General features: G+C 41.2%; 1 protein-coding gene across 2 annotated transcripts in view; it reads left to right on the top strand.

Moving 5' to 3' along the window:
- The window catches only part of hipk3b (homeodomain interacting protein kinase 3b), a 40,204-nt gene that overhangs the window by 10,283 nt on the left and 11,934 nt on the right, over positions 1–17,987 (top strand). The window contains exons 3-10 of one of the 2 annotated variants that reach the window (XM_083552850.1): positions 7,995–8,118; positions 14,070–14,189; positions 14,304–14,390; positions 14,666–14,850; positions 15,314–15,461; positions 16,754–16,871; positions 17,020–17,141; positions 17,494–17,597. In XM_083552850.1, coding sequence (XP_083408976.1) covers positions 7,995–8,118; positions 14,070–14,189; positions 14,304–14,390; positions 14,666–14,850; positions 15,314–15,461; positions 16,754–16,871; positions 17,020–17,141; positions 17,494–17,597 — 1,008 coding nt within the window. Of the gene's footprint in view, positions 1–7,994; positions 8,119–14,069; positions 14,190–14,303; positions 14,391–14,665; positions 14,851–15,313; positions 15,462–16,753; positions 16,872–17,019; positions 17,142–17,490; positions 17,598–17,987 lie in introns of both variants that reach the window. The other variant, XM_083552849.1, reaches the window with a different exon arrangement.

Below are 17,987 nucleotides of genomic sequence, written 5' to 3'. Positions count from 1 at the left end.
TCAGATAAGTATTCTCTAATAACTTATAATCTTAATAACTGCCTCTGATCGTTTTGGATCCTCAAGACTGCAATTTCCTTTCAAAATAACAAATCAAATCAAGGCACTAAATAGCTGCTGCAAGGAGCGATTGCTGAGACAGAGCATCAAGTTTGCAGAAATGAGCCAGAGGCATGTTGATGCGATTCTGCTATGTTATTTGATTGACTTGCCATGGCAGCGATATTTAGCATATTGAAAATGTCTTGATATCATGCTAATCAGATTTAATTTCTATCCGTTAAACCCCTCACAAGCAGTTTATAAAAGTATCAAATAGAGGTCGATTGATTAATCACTTTTGCACCGATAGTTGATCGCTGGAGCTATGAGCTAACGGCAAAAATCCACACCGATAGTTTTTCCGGGCTTCTGCGCCGTTGTCATTACGAGAGCAGCCTCTAGAGGCGAATCACTGACATCACGTGCTGTTTTTTTTTTTTTTTTACACGCTATATATGTTTTATTTACTAATTATAAAATTATATTTAGCAATATTTATTTCATTCAGCACATTTTCATGATGCAATATTGTTTGTTTTTTTGTTTGTAATAAATTTCAGTACTATTTTACATGGAATGTATCTTTATTCAGTATCCATTTAAAAAACTATCGGTTGATTAATCAGTTATCGGCGAGTACGTTCCAACCCAGCTAGTGGTATCGGTAAAATCCGTCTACCCTCTGAAATGTCTGACTTCATGTTGAACGGAGTCTTGGTTATTTGTGAAATCAGTCTTTACAACAGTGACGTACGTCCCAATCGGACCCCGGGGCCACACCTGAACACGTCCAAGCTTTTATCCAGACTCTGATGACCAGCTTTTCTGATGCAGCTGCCAGGGTTTTTCAAGCACACCAAGCACCTTCCACACATGCAAAACTGTCAGTAGAAGAAGAACAGTAACGTATACCTTTAGAAGCCTGCGCCCTGAAACAGGCAAATTTTAGACGTATGCAAACTCTCGGCCCAAAGCAAGCCAAGTACGAGCGTCTGCACTCTTTCTCTGGAAAAAGAAAAATGAACCTGAAATAGGCGTTACATAATCAAGACTGACCCAGTTAATCTCAATGAGAGCTTTGGTCCTGTGAGAATGTTTACATGGAGCAGCAAGTTCCAGAGCACACGTCCTTTCTGGGAGAAGCTCTCTGAAGAACACAGGTTTAATTAGCGTGGATGCTTGTGGGTCGGAAGACTGTCTGAAAAATCTTAGATCATCTTTACGCTGCATGTATTGTGACTTGCGCTCTGAGATTTTCAACAAACAAAACGGTACATAGACGGTTACTTGAGGAACAACTTTGTTTTCAAGGAGAATGATATCATCTTCGTTTGGACAAGCTCCACTAAGATACCATTCTGACATCGATTATAATATTTATTTTTTTATTGCGTATGGCCTTGAAAAATGACTTCTTGCACCCTGAGATTGAAAGTGTTGAGGAAAGCCTCAGATTTCGAGTGTTGCTTCAAGCCTCCAGTCGAAAAACCTTGGCATGTGACACACTGGCGATGGCAGGGTTACGCCCGCTGTTGCTGTTTCTCCAGGAGGAGTAAATACCCAAACATACAGATAGAAATGGGAGGGTGGGTGCAGGAGGTTTGAGCGAGACGAGGGCTGGAGAGAGCTGATCCACCTAAAATTAGCTGACGGGAGGCTCGCCAGTGCAGCTTGACTTCTATAGATGGTGAAGTGGCTGGCAGTTGGAATGAATCGAGTCGAGATGAGATGCATGCTGGGGAGATCACCCCAGCTCTCGGTCAAGGTCACTAACCTAAATAGTCAGCTGTTTTTAGTTTGCTTTTAGAAAGTGGAATATAGATCGCTGTGCCAAAAAGGTGTCGGGCGGTGCGAGTGGGCTGGTCGGGATTAAATTAGGATTAAATCTAATGCCGATTTACCGCGTCAGCGACTTTTTAGGGCTTTATTCCAAACAAACGCTTTACATACAACGCAATTCTTTGATTTGGTTAATCGTAGAAAACCTCGTATATACGGTCAGTAGATCAGTATTACATGAGAGTTTGCGTAAACCTGCTTTTTCTTGGGCAGTGGAGTAATTAAGCGATCTGGATCGTATCAGGACTACACGTGAACAAACCCACGGAATAATTGACTTTATTTGAACATTAATCATTTGATCAGTTCGCTGAGAGGGTTTTGTTTTTGAGAAGAAAAGCGGAAGGATAAAAGCAGCTTTGGTTCTCGCTCTCTCTGTGAGAATGCTGTGGGAACATTTTTTAGTAGCTGATGTCATTGTTTTGTTCTGTGATTATAGGGAGGATGATTCATGCTCTTCTCAAATCTTAGATCTTCTTCTCTGCTCTTCTCTTTTCAGATCTCCTCAGATGTTCTTTTTTATGGTTTAGTTCTCCTCAGATCTTCTTTTCTCCTTGCTTATCTTTCTTCCTTTTCTCTTCTCTACTCTTCTCCTCTCAGATCTCCTCAGACCTCTTCTCTCCTCAGATCTTCTCTTTTTTTTTCTCTCTTCACATCTCAGATCTTCTCTCCATTTTTCTTCTTTTTCAGATCTTCTCAGATCTTGTTTTCTCTACCCTTTGTTGCTCTCAGCTTCTCGAACTCTTTCTTCCTTTTCCTATCTCCTTTTTTCTCATGTCAGGTCGTCTCTTCTTTTCTCAGATAATCTTCTCTTCACTCTTGTTCTCCTCAGATCTTCTCAGAACTTATTTTCTCAGATTCTCTGCTCTTTTCGGTCTCTTGGCGTTCAGAAGGAAAACGGAAGCACTCATTCCTCTCATGAGGTTTCAACATCCTCGATTTCTTTTGCTGTCGCTTGTTTTTGCTCTATACGCCACCCCACCCCCACCCTCCAAGGTCTATAGTTCCTCTGTTGTTCCTTCTTGTGGACCACTTTGGGGAGAACCCTGGTGTTTGGATGTTAGAAATAGTTCCAGGTAGTTTTTAGTTGTTGGTCAGTTAGAAACATCCTTTATGGATATTTTGTTTGAAGAAACTCACAAAGCTGGAAAAGTCTCCTTCACTTGTTCAAATGTTCCCTCATAACCGTAAGGTTCTACGTACAAGTATGGAAGGATTATTGGGATTGGGTTGGATAATAAACAAATCATTCTCTTTAGAAATATATGAAGTTTCAGCTGAGTGTAGTGACAGTAAGTGTATATACACCGTACCGCCATGACATCACATTCCACATTTAGTTCTCATTTGCTCTTATAATGAGCTCCACCCTTTTGGGAAGATGTTCCACTAGATTTTGTGGAGATTTGTGGAGCTTTTTAGTCAGGTACTGATGCAGATGAGATGATGTGAGGAGGTTCCTGGGGTGCAGTCAGCATTAACATTCATTCCAAAGGTGTTCAATAGGGTTGGAGCTCTATAGCAGGAGATCTTCCACACACTTCCAACCCATGGAAAGCAGATCTTGATGGCACCGACTTTCTGCACAGGTGCATCGTCATGCTGGAACAGGTTTGGGTCTCCTAGTTCATGTGAAGGGAAAATTTCATTCTACAACTGGAAAAGTCGTGTATATATTTATATATTCAGGACCTTAAATCTGTGTGAAGATAAATAATCCTCATTTCCGATGTTGGATTGTAATCTACAGGATCTTTTTTCCCCATCAGCATTTATTTCATCAGCGAGGAAATGAAGGCAACGTGAAATTTCTTCGGCTTCATACCCCACGTTTCCAACATTGTGTTTCAGTGAAACAGATGTGAGAGCTGGGAGACGAACCTCTTCCCTTCCTGCTGTTATGAAATTCTTTCCCTTCGAGTCTTAGAGATCCGTCCTGCACCGCTCGGGTCTTTGTGCACTGCTCTGTAGCAGTCTGGGAAACAATGGAGGGGAATAAATATCATGTTCGGGTGTGTTAGAACAGGATACAGGGTTTTCAGGCTACTGCTAATGTTAATGTTGTTAATGAATTCATTCAGCTGTTGATTCGATTTCATTTTATTGACACGTGATCCAATCACATCACCAGTTTTTGAAATTATTTATAAATTAAATTATCTTATTTTACATTATTGGTTTTAATTTATTTAAGTTGCTTTCTAAATTTCAATTTTTTTTACTTTCTTTCCATTTTCTTTCTCTTACTGCATAGTGGACGTGAACGTGTACCGTGTGACGGAGCAGTCACTCGGCTCGTCCGTCTCGCGAGCATTACTGCGGCACGCAATTAACGCTAAACTGCATTCCCACTGCGGCATTTTAGACGCAATTAGACAGAGCGTTTTTTTTTTTTTTTTTTTTTTTTTAACTGCTTCATAAAACATGACAGTTTATCGTCTTTACATCCTACACCACTTCTCTCTCAATATTCATCTAGCTGTCTATCTATCTTCATGTGTTTAGCAAACATTGAGATGTAGAGTTACGTAATCTACATGAGAGTCAGGGTTTAAAAAACGAGTCAGGTTGAGTCAAAGTTTAAAAAGAGAGTCAGATTGAGTCAGGGTTTGAGAAAAAGAAATCGGTTGAGTCAGGTTTTGGGGAAAAAAAACAGTTGGGTTGAGTCAAAGTTTAAAAAAAGAAAGTGTCAGGGTTTGAGAAAAAGAGTCAGGTTAAGACAAAGTTTGAAAAGAGAGTCAGGTTGTATCAAGGTTTAGAAAAGAAAGAGTCAGGTTGAGTCAGGGTTTGAAGAAAGAGTCAGGTTGAGTCAGGGTTTGAAGAAAGAGTCAGGTTGAGTCAGGGTTTGAAGAAAGAGTCAGGTTGAGTCAGGGTTTGAAGAAAGAGTCAGGTTGAGTCAGGGTTTGAAGAAAGAGTCAGGTTGAGTCAGGGTTTGAAGAAAGAGTCAGGTTGAGTCAGGGTTTGAAGAAAGAGTCAGGTTGAGTCAGGGTTTGAAGAAAGAGTCAGGTCGAGTCAGGATTTGAGAAAGAGTCAGGTCGAGTAAAGATTGAAAAAAGAGTCAGGTTGAGTTAAGATTGAAATAAGAGTCAGGTTGAGCCAGGGTTTGAAGAGTCATGGCGTCCCTGTTTTCTGGAACTCGCACTTCTTGTGAATTGTAAGTACGATGGATTGCAGCATTTTTCCACTGAATGAAGTTCTGCACAACTCTTTACTCCTTCTGCCTCGAGCATGAGTTAATGCCCAGCGTAGAGAAACAGAAAAATGCTGAGCGTAGCACTGGCACGCTACAGAGGCTAAAGCGAGCGCAGGCAAGTTGCCCAGAATGTCAGAAGTGCCCTTTATCACAGGACACTAATCTGATGTACAGCTTTAATTCTTTACTACAGAGAAACGGAGAAATGACTGAAGCGGGATTTCTATACAGACGTACGCTTCATTACTGCCTTTACTGAGGTCTGTTCTAATCACCGGGTTCATTTGATCTCGGTTTCTGTCTGAAAGCTTTTCAGAAGATCGTAATCTGGATGTAGTGCAGTGAAAAATTACGTGACGAGTCACGAGTCATTTCCTCTGAATCAGCTGTGGGAATAAAGTTTAAATTCTCTGCTGCTTTGCACGCATCAGATATACGGATTAAAAAAAAAGCTACATGATGCTACATTTCCTTTATTTTATTACTGAAGGCTGGTGTAGATGAAGCTTTACAGCACTGTGGATCGGGCCAGGGTGAAGAGTGGATGGTGATTGGCTGGAAGTTCAGGTGTAAATAGTGGATTGTGATTGGCTGGTAGGAGTTCAGGTGTGAATAGTGGATGTTTTTGCTATGTAGGGGAGAAGCATTGATACGCATGCTACGATACTAAACATGAAAATATCAACAGCCAAACATCTTTTATTCCCAACACGAGTCTCCGGAATTTGGTGAAAAAGAGTCAATAATTCTTCCTGTAGTTCCCGCAGACGAGGACAAAGAATAACACAAACATCTGGACTGAAATAAATCACATAGGAAGTGGTCATACGGATCTATCTGAGGACTGAATGGTGATGTACTTGCTGACCTGGTATGGGATTTCATTTATAGCGTCACTTTATATTCACAAACGTGGAGAAAAATGAGGATTTTTAAAAAACAAGTCAGGTATGGAAAAGAGAGTCTGATTTTGTCTTGTGCAAAAAAAAAAAACTGAGATGCGACTCTTTCAGGGATTTCAGGTACGATCTTTAGTTCCTCGTGCAGGTTCATGTGTGGTCATGTGATCCAGAACCACACCCACTAAAAAAACCTTTGATTTCCAAAACCAAATCCAGACAGATGAAACAATTCAAAGATTGATATGTATTTGTTGGCGTTTTATCGAGATCTAATGATTAAACGTGTGCTAGAAAATGTTGTAATAAACATTTATTTTATTTTCAGCACCGCAAAGATTTAATGACAAATAAGAAATAGCTAAAAAAAGACTTAGATTAAAAAAAAATTGGATGGAATTCCTCACCACAGATACCTTAGCATTTTCCATGACTCGACGTCTGTTTTTATCGCGCTGATGCTGAGAATACGATCCGTTCAATGCACGAGTGCACGTGGCTCCATGGGTTAAAGAGGTGACTCCATGGTTCAGCTCTGAAACAGTAACAGATTTATTGGATCATCATCGTTCTACAGGTTTGAAAGAAATCAATACCGAGAAAGAAGAACCACAGGATAATTGATGCTTTTGTGGAGAACGAAAAGAGAGCTGTGGAGATGATCAGGATGGACTCAGTGGACGGCTCCTAAAAAACAAGAGCCACTCCAGCCATTCGATGACCTGTTTTTTATATCTTCGTCCACATGTACAGGAGATGATCTAAGCACTTAATGTGTTTTTGGCTCATTTGGAAATGCAAATGAAATGTAGGATTGCGGATTCGTTCCCCTTCCTTTTGAACAAGATGAAATATTTGTAGAACATCTCAGATATTTTGGATGTGACTTTTAAACGTTACAGAAATCATTTCATGGCCCATTTACATCACAATCATGTTATTAATCTTCTCACCAGGACTCTAGATCTAAACTCTTCTAAAGCTCCCCGCCCTGAAATTCCTGATGCTTTTGTATCATCTCATTGTCTAATTGTTCTCGGTCCATGGTGGGTTTTGGGTGGTGCTGTGTGATTAGACCTGTCCATCATGATGGTTGATTGAGATCAGTTGGACCTCAGTATGGACCTTAAACAGTGCTCTTCACTTTCCTGTGTTGGAACTGAAATCGAAAATCCACTATGTTGCATTTTTGTTTTTACTCTTTGCTGCATTTTGACCAGCGAGGCATTATTTCTCTTCAGGAGTTGTCAGGTTCGTGATCGGTGAAGGAAATCTAGTGTTTGGAGGCAGAGTCGTGGCATACAGAGTTTCATCTTTTGTGTACACTCTGTAGGAGGCTCTCAGGCAGCCATGCTTACAGCAGTAAAGAGACACCGGTGTAACTCGAGTAACGCTAAGCTGTCAGTTCAGGTTGCACCAACAAGCCCTGAGAGGAGCTGCATCACCCTCAAGCTCACATAGTATGACTGCATCACTCTTGTGGTCAGGTTACCTTTATACCCCCCACCCCCACCTAGAGGGTCCATCTTAGCTAAAACGTTGTCTAAAACTCATCAGGGTCCATCTTAGTCACAAAGCTAGGCCAAATCTCTACTCCAATGTCCAAAATAAAACCTAACATACCATGGTCCAAACTAAAACCCCAACCTCCATGGTCCAGACCAAGACCTCCAAAGTAGATCGGATTGCAGATCGAACACACACCCGTATGTCTGAAGAAAGCAGTTAAACACCATACGGATACGAGTTTATCCTTCATTCTGTGTTATATTTCTGCTCTTTGACACATTTTGAGGTAAAATCTAGATGTTTTTTCTTCCTGTGCTCTGCTTTTGCGATGTTGTCACTCCTAAACCGGTGCTGTGTTTATTCCAGCCAGGCCTCGAGTCACCGAAGCGAACTTCAGGCTGTATTTAGATGTCAGGGGGACGATATAAACACTAAACCCTGTATTTATCTTCAGCATTGTGGGTTTTTTTTGTCTGTTTTAATTGATTGGGTTCTGTTTTTCTCTCTCTCAGAGCTCCGGAGATCATCCTGGGCCTGCCGTTTGGTGAAGCCATAGACATGTGGTCATTGGGCTGTGTAATAGCGGAGCTGTTTCTGGGATGGCCCTTGTACCCCGGGGCCCTGGAGTACGACCAGGTAAAAGACATGAAAAATGAACACCAGCCAATGGGGAGAAATAATAATGCAAAAGTTCAAAGACTAGTGAGATGTAAATACACTGTATGAGCATTAGATTGGTATTTGCTTCTTTTTGAACATCCGAACATTCCACATTCAGTCCCCATTTGCTGCTATTAGAACCTCCACTCTTCTGGGAAGATGTTCCACTAGATTTTGTGGATATTTGTGTTGAATCATTCAGCCACAGCGGTGTTAGTATTGTCAGGTACTGATGTAGACAAGAAGGTGGGGAGGCCTGGGGTGCAGTCAGCTTTCACATTCATTCATGTTAATCGTGTTAACACGTCTAAAGACGTCGTTTACAACTGTTTGCCTCCAACTTTGTGGTAACAGTTTGAGGGAAAACCACATATGGCTGGAAAAAGCAGGTGTCGCATAATTCCCCTAAACCCGATAATAGACATTCAATATAACTACAAATATACAATATTCTTTAATAAGTAACTTATTGGTCTTGTCTGCAAATCGCAGTGGTTTAAGAGAAATTAAACACTGAAACACAGCAGTCTTTAACCGTTTAGACGCCATTTTGTTCCATTTTTCCATTTATGGAGTTTTGTGGGCGTCGGTAAATGTAAATTAGCTTTGTTGTTTTTCAATACACGCATGGCAAATTACACCAATTGTGTTTATTAAAAAGGGACACAATTATGAAGAAAATCATAATTTTTCTCAAATAATAAATCTATGACCATTGTACTCATTATATATAAAACCCTTTTCGTGTACTGTTTATTATGAGATGAATTATATTTGTATGATTCATCTCATAATAAAAAGTACACGATTTTTTACCTCAGAGGTAAAAAATCGTGCTCATAAGATTTTGGAGTCGGAGTGGTCATTAATCGTGAACGCTGTCTCCCAGGTCTTCGTACATCCATGGCGACTTCTCTGGAATACGTCATGTGGCATGTTTCTCTCGGTACTAACAGTCCCGTGTGGAATTTGTCCTGCTTTTAAATTCCCGACACTCGTCTGTGTTTGGAATGTTGTGTGTATACGGTCTTTATAAGCTCCGCCCCTCCTGTCCTATGCACCGCAACCCTTCTGGAAGGGTCTTCAGGGATGCTTTTTAGAGACATTGTATGTGTGTGTGTATATGAGTATGTGTTTGTGAGAGACGGGCAGCAACAAGCCCAGATTAGAACTCTGTTTCTGGGGAAGGCTCCCAGGAAGAGGAGCTGCAAGTATTTAAACGTGTGATGGATCTCCCTCAGCGCTGCCGTGAGGTTTCTAGCTCAGGCGACGCTAGCTCTCTGGATTTATCCTGCCCCATTATACTCCAAAGCCCTTCTTAAGCCCACTGCACACACACTGAGGTATTTTTACAACCAGGAGTCAGATTCACGCCTCGCCCTCCTGCCATCCCGGTGCTCGAGATTATACTTTACGCTTGTTCTGAAAATCCTGAGGGAACGCTAAAGAGCTCGCTGTTAGGAACGAGATGAGGAGGACTGTAAACATTTCCTTATTGTCGATTCTTTTTCATTAATTTACACCTTTCTTAGAACTAACGATGAACTATTTAGGTACTGAAATGCACCAACATCTAATCCAATATCCAAAATTTTGTATTCATGTAAAATAAATAGCTAGCTACACCTTTTACACTTGGCAGCTAGTCACTAGCTTGTCCTGTAAGTCGCAGTTGCTAATCAATTCAATGGCAAAATGATAGTTCTCTCACTTATCTGGTGAAGGAACTTCTGATTCGTCGTGGTGTCGCAGAAAACACGAGTTTAATAGGTCAGTTTCTCATACACATCTCTGTGAACAAGCTGGTACCATGGAAACAATAACTAATTAAAGCGTTTGTGTTTATTTGGTAGCTTAGTCGTTAAGAAATAAGACTTTAGATCCGAAGCTTGTGAGTTCAGAGAGACATGAGGCAGGGACCAACTGATACAAAATGTGACAAACATAGCGACTGATATTAATACAAACCAATCATATTACTCTTTAGACAATTAACTATTTTGTTGTTACATATATATAATTTTCTGTATATTTTCATGTATTTTCAAATCTTGTAAAACAGATTTACACAAAAAAAGTTGTTCACGGTTGTCTTTTATTATAATCGATTTGCAGTTTCATACATTTTCCTTTTACTATCAGGTGGACTTTTATACATTTACATCAACTTCAGCTTTAATTTGAATAGAATTTAACATTTAGTTTTGGTATGTGCTTTTTGAGCATTGCATTCCACATTTAGTCCCAATTTGCTCTTATAATTTCCTCCACTCTTCTGGGAAGATGTTCCACTAGATTTTGGAGTGTGCTTATGGATATTTGTGTTCATCAGCCACAAGTGTGTCACAAGGAGACCTGGAGTGCAGTCAGCGTTCCAATTCATCCCAAAAGTGTTTAGTAGGGATGAGATCAGAGCTCTATAGAAGACCATTTAAGATCTTCCTCGAGAGCATGTAAACCAGATCTTCATGTAAACCAGATCTTCAAGGATCTCACTTTGTGCACAGAGGCATTGCCATGCTGGAACAGATTTGGGTTTCCAAGTTCAAGTGAATGCGAAATTGTATTATGGCGCATCTAAGGACGTCCTACACAATTGAGTGCCTCCAGATTTGTGGGAACAGTTTGGAAAAGAACCACATATAGCAGGAAAGATCAGGTGACCCAATATTCAGGTCATTTAGTGTAAATGATCAGAGTATTTTCATGTTAGGAATCTTTTCCTTCACTACATGTGAATGTGTAAAATCTTACTTCTTATGCTGTACATGTCAGAAAACATGGTTCCTCATGACTCTGAAGTGAAAACAGAAAGAGTTTTGAATGTGAAGCGGTGGTGAGAGCACTGGCGTAACCCCACGGTTCTGCTGTGTGTGTGTGTGTGTGTGTGTGTGTGTGTGTGTGTGTGTGTGTGTGTGTGGAGTGAGGGTTCTCTCACTGTGTGTGATGTGCAGGAGAAGAAGCACTAAACTGCCCCCATTATTCACATTACGTTCCCTACATCACTACTGTTACTGTTCCTACTGACATCTGATCCAGAACTTTCAATACTTTTACTGGAGCAGAACTGTAAAAGGAGTTTGACTGTAACTGGTGTCACATTACAGCAGGTGATCAGAACTTTCACCTTTTTTCTGTGAAGTAAAAAGACGTTTCTTCTTATACAGTGGTTCAATAGTTTCCCTTTTTAATCTGGTGTAAGCGGGTTTATATTTTTAGAACCGATTCCCATGAGCACACGCGCTGTTGATTTATGTGTGAAGTCCGATCTCAGGAACGCTGCTCCATGACCTGAGTGCATGTGGAGGAGCAAGAAGGTAAAGCACTCATTTTCATTTCCTGGCTTCCTGATTTTATTCTATCAGCGTTTCCTTTTAAATTTTAATTGAATTGTGTGAAGTCATGGGGGTCGCCCTGATACAACCCCCAAACTACCAATCAACCTACCCCCTACCTGTTTACTCCCCTTCCTCATGGTGGGATATGGTCTAGTTGATGGTGGTCTGAGGGGTTGCATTGATGGTGTTTTGGTTAATGGAGTGGGATGGGGGTTTTGGGGTGTTCTGTTGGTGTGGGGTTTGGGTTGATGAAGGGTGAGTTTCAGTTGATGGAGGAAGGTGGTTGGATTAATGGTAGGGGTGGATGGGTTGATGGTGGGGTTGTTTTGTTGATGGGGGATGTTGGGTTATTTGCTTGTTGGATTAATGGGGGGGGCAGTTTGAACGAAGCAGGCGGGTGGGTTGGTTAGGGGTGTTGGGTTGATGGGAGAGGGGGAGGAGGGGTCAGGTTGATGGGGGGGGGTAGATGGATTGATAGGGTGGGTTGATCAAGCGTGGGGGAGGAGGGGTCGGGTTGCACCAAACACAGCAGAAAGTATTAATAGCAGAAGTGAAGGCCTCCCTGTAGTCATGTGATTAACAGCAGCAATTTAGAAACCAGCTGTCAGATCTCAGTAACCGTGTGTGTGTGTGTGTGTGTGTGTGTGTGTGTGTGTGTGTGTGTGTGTGTGTGTGTGTGTGTGTGTGTGTGTGTGTGTGTGTGTGTGTGTGTTTGATGTGGGAATATTTTAGCGATGTCACTTTTCCCGTCACTCCCTGCGCAGGCTTGGACCTGCCCCAAACCTCAACAAAAGCACAAACATTACAACAACAACGCACACAACACTGACGCACAACCTCTTACACCAAAAATGCAAAAAAAACCCTCACTTGACTTTTTCGTTCCTCGTATTCCGGACCGCTTTTCCTCCCGGCTTGCTGATGTAAGAGACCGGAATGCAGATGAATTCCTTCCCTCATCTGGCCTTGTTTCTTGCTTCTTGTCCGACACGCCGATCAAAACATTTGGTCCTTGAACTCGGCGTTCACTTCCCTTCTATAATCTGCCTCCACTCAATTCCCAACTCTTTGTGATTTTTCTTTTCTGCAGTTGATCATTCAGGAGGTTTAGGGTTCGGGTTTTTGGCTTGTAGTTTCACTTCATCGCTCGTTTTGGGAACAACACACAAAAGAAAGAGACGTAAATCTGATTGTATTTGCAATCTGGCAAATATAACCACAAATATTTACTTTTTATTTATATTTGTTTTTCCAACAAATAATAAAAATGCCATTAATAGCATAAAAAATGAATTTGTTTATGGTGGCAGTACATGTATTACACAGCTGATAAATAAATATTTCTGTCGTAATTTGTATTTAATTTGAACACATTTTTATGAATTAATTTAAAGAATTTTGTTTAATTGGGATAATGTGTGTGTGTGTGTGTGTCATGTTTGTGTTGTCATTAATGAGCACGTCGGAGTTGAAAACGTAAAGGTCATGTGACCAGGATTCCCTGAAGTGTGTGTGTGTGTGTGTGCGTGCGTGCGTGCGCGCACGCTGTGGAGCTCTGGTGTCACACCGGGTGTCTAATGGATGTTTATCTTTACACCAGAGTGACTCTGACGTCAGGGTGAAGCTGTTCTCACACTCCGCTCGGAATTTTTGGCACCCTTAAAAAAATAAAAGGGTTAGACTTGGAGCTTGACTTGTGAGTCTAAAAGCAAAATGAAACAAACAAAACTTATGATTTTATTTCATTTTTATGTTGAAAAACCTAAAAGGGGTGTAACTGTAGTAAAGAAAGAAAGAGAAAGAAAGAAAGAAAGAAAGAAAGAAAGAAAGAAAGAAAGAAAGAAAGAAAGAAAGAAAGAAAGAAAGAAAGAAAGAGATCTGAGTGTAGAATCAAGGTGTGATTAAAGTGATGGAGAATTTAAAGAGGGAAGGAGAAAGAGGGAAAGATGGAGAAAGTAGGGAAGAAATGAAGGAGGAAAAGAGGGGTGGAGGCATGAACAAATGTAGGGGAATATTTGAGGAAGGGAGGCAGGAAGTTTGGAAGAAAATAGTAAAAAATAAAGGGAGGAAGGGTAGATGGAGGAAGGAAGAAAGGAAGGAGGGAAGCAGGGAAAGCGAGGGGAAAAAAGAAGGAATATGGGGAAGTGAGGGAAGCAGGAAGAAAAGAAAAATGGAATGAAGGAAGAGGGGAAAGAGGGACAGAGGACAGAATGACAGGAAGGAGGGAAAATAGGAGGGAGGATTGAAGGAAGGAGGAAAGGGGTGAAAGAGAAAGGGATGAAGGAAAGGAGGGCGAGAGAGAAAGAGAAAGTGAGAAAGCATAAATGGAGGGAGGTAAGAAGGATGGAATAAATAAAGGAAGGAGGGAAAGAGGGAGAGAGAAATGAAGGTAGGAGGAAAAAGGGGGAGAGATGAAAGAAAGGAGGAGGGAATTTATTATTATAATTTTTTTTATAGAATTTATTTTATTTGTTTATTGTATATTAAGTGTTTATTGTATATTAAGTCAAATGTATATTTCTCTCTCTCTCTCTCTCTCTCTCTCTCTCTCTCTCTCTCTCTCTCTCTCTCTCTCTCTCTCTCTCTCAGATCCGCTACATCTCTCAGACGCAGGGTTTACCCTCAGACAACCTGCTGAACCTGGGGACGAAGACGTCTCGCTTTTTCTGCAGAGAGTCTGACACCCTTTATGCAGCATGGAGACTGAAGGTAACTAACACACACACACACACACACACACACACACACACACACACACACATACATACACACACACACACACACACACACACAGAGAGTAACAAGTTTGATTGTGTTTGTCAGTCCACAGAGGAACATGAGGCAGAAACTGGGATGAAGTCGAAGGAAGCCAGAAAGTATATTTTCAGCTGTTTGGATGATATTGTGCATGTACGTAACACGCACACACACCTACACACACCCACACACACACACACACACACACACACACACACACACACACACACACACACACACACACAATCAGCAAATGATCCTGTTAGCTAAAGCATCTTTAATGCAACCCAAGCTCATTATGACCCTGTGTGTGTGTGTGTGTGTGTGTGTGTGTGTGTGTGTGTGTGTGTGTGTGTGTGTGTGTGTGTGTGTGTGTGTGTGTGTGTGTGTGTGTGTGTGTGTGTGTGTGTGTGTGTGTGATGTTCCAGGTGAATTTAGTGATGAATCTGGAAGGTGGTGACCTGTTGGCAGAGAAGGTGGATCGTGGAGAGTTTGTGCTCCTGCTGAAGAAGATGTTATGGATCGATGCGGAGAAGAGAATCGTCCCCGGTGAAGTCCTCAACCATCCCTTCGTCACCATGCAGCACCTTCTCGACTTTCCTCACAGCAATCAGTAATTCAATCGCTCCGAATTCACTCACACGGGGAACAAAAAACTCTTAGAGAGATTGTTCTCATCTCAGAAACCTTTAGCTGAATTGATAGATCGACAGACAGACGGATCCTGTAGACAGACAGACAGACAGACAGGCAGATCCTGTTGGCTGACAGACAGACAGACAGACAGACAGACAGACAGACAGACAGACACAGACAGACAGACGGATCCTGTAGACAGGCAGACAGACAGGCAGACAGACAGACAGACAGACAGACAGACAGACAGACAGACAGACAGATAGATAGATAGATAGATAGATAGATAGATAGATAGATAGATAGATAGATAGATAGATAGAAAGAAAGAAGAAAAGCACGCTTAAAGTAATGAAAGAAAAGAAAGACTTGAAAGGGTGAATTATAATTTTTCCATCACACTTGTTCCCTGTGTTGAATTTTTTTTTTCCTCTCTGTAGTGTGAAGTCAAGTTTCCACGTCATGGATGTGTGTAGGCCACGCCCCGGAGTCTACGACACAGCCAATCGCAACAAAGCTTCATTTACCAGACCACACACAAACTCAGCACCAAACATCACCGTACCCTACAGCAAGATGCACACACAGGTACCACAACCTGATCCTGCTGACCGTGTGTGTGTGTGTGTGTGTGTGTGTGTGTGTGTGTGTGTGTGTGTGTGTGTGTGTGTGTGACTATCCCTTTCCTTCTACACTCATGTTTAGAGCTCACTCATGTTCGTTTATCACACAGCAGCGTCATAGTCATGGCAACAATGTGACCGACGTCACGGTGACGCAGAGAGGAGGTTTTGTTGCTAAGCGGCGGGCGGTTCGTTGCCGTGCACGCTGAGCTGACCTCCAAACACACGTGTTACTGTAATGTGTGTAGCAGAAGAAGAGATTACAGATGATTCCACTCACCTGCACATTCTCCAGTGTCAGAACAGAACCAGCAAATTACCTGTGTGTGTGTGTGTGTGTGTGTGTGTGTGTGTGTGTGTGTGTGTGTGTGTGTGTGTGTGTGTGTGTGTGTGTGTGTGTGTGGAGAGGGGGTGGGGGGCTGAGAAGAGGTGGTGGTGGTGGTGATGGTAGAAGTTGGTGATGGTTGTTGTGATGGAAATTTTGGTGGTGATGGTAGAGATGGTGATGCTAAAAGTGTTTCAGCGAGCACCTGCTCTTTTAATCAAACTCACGATCGCTCTAGAAAGGAGTCAGTAGTGCAGTGTGTGTAGAGCGGAGGAGATCAGGCTGCTCAGGTGAACTTTGAGTTAGAGCCGAGTGTGTGCGCGCTCACGTGTCATATGAGCATTGTTACACTGCCCTCTGTTGGCCATTTAATATTCTGTGCATTTACTGATGTGGCAATAATAATAATAATAATAATAATAATAATAATAATAATAATAGCAACAAGTAAATTTAATAATAATAATTTAATATAATAAAATATAATTGTATAATATGAATTATATAATACTAATGTAATAATTATGATACTTATATAAAAAATGTATACTAATAAAAAAAAATAATCAAATACATTTTCTAGATTTTTTTTATATTTTTTAAAATTTATTAATAAATTATTGAAAAAACTTTGTTTGGTTTAAATATAAAATAAAAATAAATAAAAAATAACACTTCATAGTTATTATAGCTGAGAATTGGTTGGAATTTTTCATCTGTTCCTCGAGATGGAATGACGTTGAAGAGAACCTAAAAACCTGCCCACACAATATAAAAATTATCAAATATAATACCGACGTCCAACTGATTTGAAAGTGTGTTTATTTATTGTAAAACCAGTCATTTTTTTCCTTTATGTAATATCAATAATGAAATAAAAAAACTTGTATGTTTTTATCAGAGGCATGTTTTTTCCCGTGTGCTTCCTGCAGCCTTTAGCTCCACCTGCTCCTTCCGTCGTTCATCCCGCGATCCCGCTACAAACAGCAGGTGCTCCGTTTGGGGACTCGTTTCAGCAAGCGCTCATCATCTGCCCTCCGACCCTACAAGGTAAACGAATAAAACCTTCACATCACCATTCATCGATGCAGGGTTTCGTCTGCGTTTATACAGGTATTATAAGGTGAAATAAAGAGCGAATAGGCCAGAACACGCCTCGTTCTGCTGTTTACTTTTATACCGACTCGTCTTCTCGCAGGTTTACCGCCCAACCCCAACAAACCGGCTGGTTACTCGGTGCGGATGGAGAGCACGGTGCCGCTGGTGACCCAGGCTCCTGCCATCCAGCCTCTACAGATCAGACCAGGTGTCATCACACAGGTACACTTTATTCTCACCTGACATTCCTGTGAGCTCTGTATATTTTTATATCATCACTTAGAAATACACATATGAGTGGGGGTGGATTTTATCAGGAAGCCCCGCCCCTTTTCGAACTATCCTACATAGGTTAACGTGCTCTAAACGAGGAAAATATATTTCTGTAAAACAAATATTTAATAATAAAAATGCTTATATTTGCTATTTTTTTTATATTTTGTGCAGAGTAGAAACATCTTTATTCAGAATATAGTGTGTAATTCTAGAAAAGCAGAAAGAAAATCCACAAATAAAATGTTCTCGTGTTTAATCTAAAACTAAATCTGATCCGTGGCTTGTCGGCTCACAGCAGGCCTGGTCCAATCGGCCGCAGCAGATCCTGGTACCCACCTGGCAGCAGGTGACTCCGGTGGGGTCCGATTCTGTGGCAGGACCACAGAGGCTGGCAGACTGGGGGTAAGTGATGGGGGAGTGAAATCTGACATTGTGCAGTGTGCGTATGTTTGTGCACTCCTGGTGAAAAACCACCACACCATATATATATATATATATATATATTGTTTTATTATTATTATTTTCAAAATGAGGAAAGTGCCAGAAGCAAAAGTTTTGGCCCCCCCACATGGACATTACTTACTTAGACGGTCAACGTCTTCTTTGGCAAGTATCAGAGTTTCTGAGTGCTTTTTGTTGCCAGTTAAAAGTTAGTTTTTTTTAGGGTTCTCATTTATTTTCTCTAGCAAAAATCGATTTTTTTATTAGTTCTTGTTAACTGACATTTCCTAATCGAATTACGGCATGAGACCTTTTATTTACACGCTTTATGTTCTTATCACCTTCTCCTGC

Source organism: Silurus aristotelis (genome assembly GCF_946808225.1).
Source record: "Silurus aristotelis genome assembly, chromosome: 10".
Taxonomy (NCBI): Eukaryota; Metazoa; Chordata; class Actinopteri; order Siluriformes; family Siluridae; genus Silurus; species Silurus aristotelis.
This window is presented reverse-complemented; position numbering and strand designations above follow the sequence as displayed.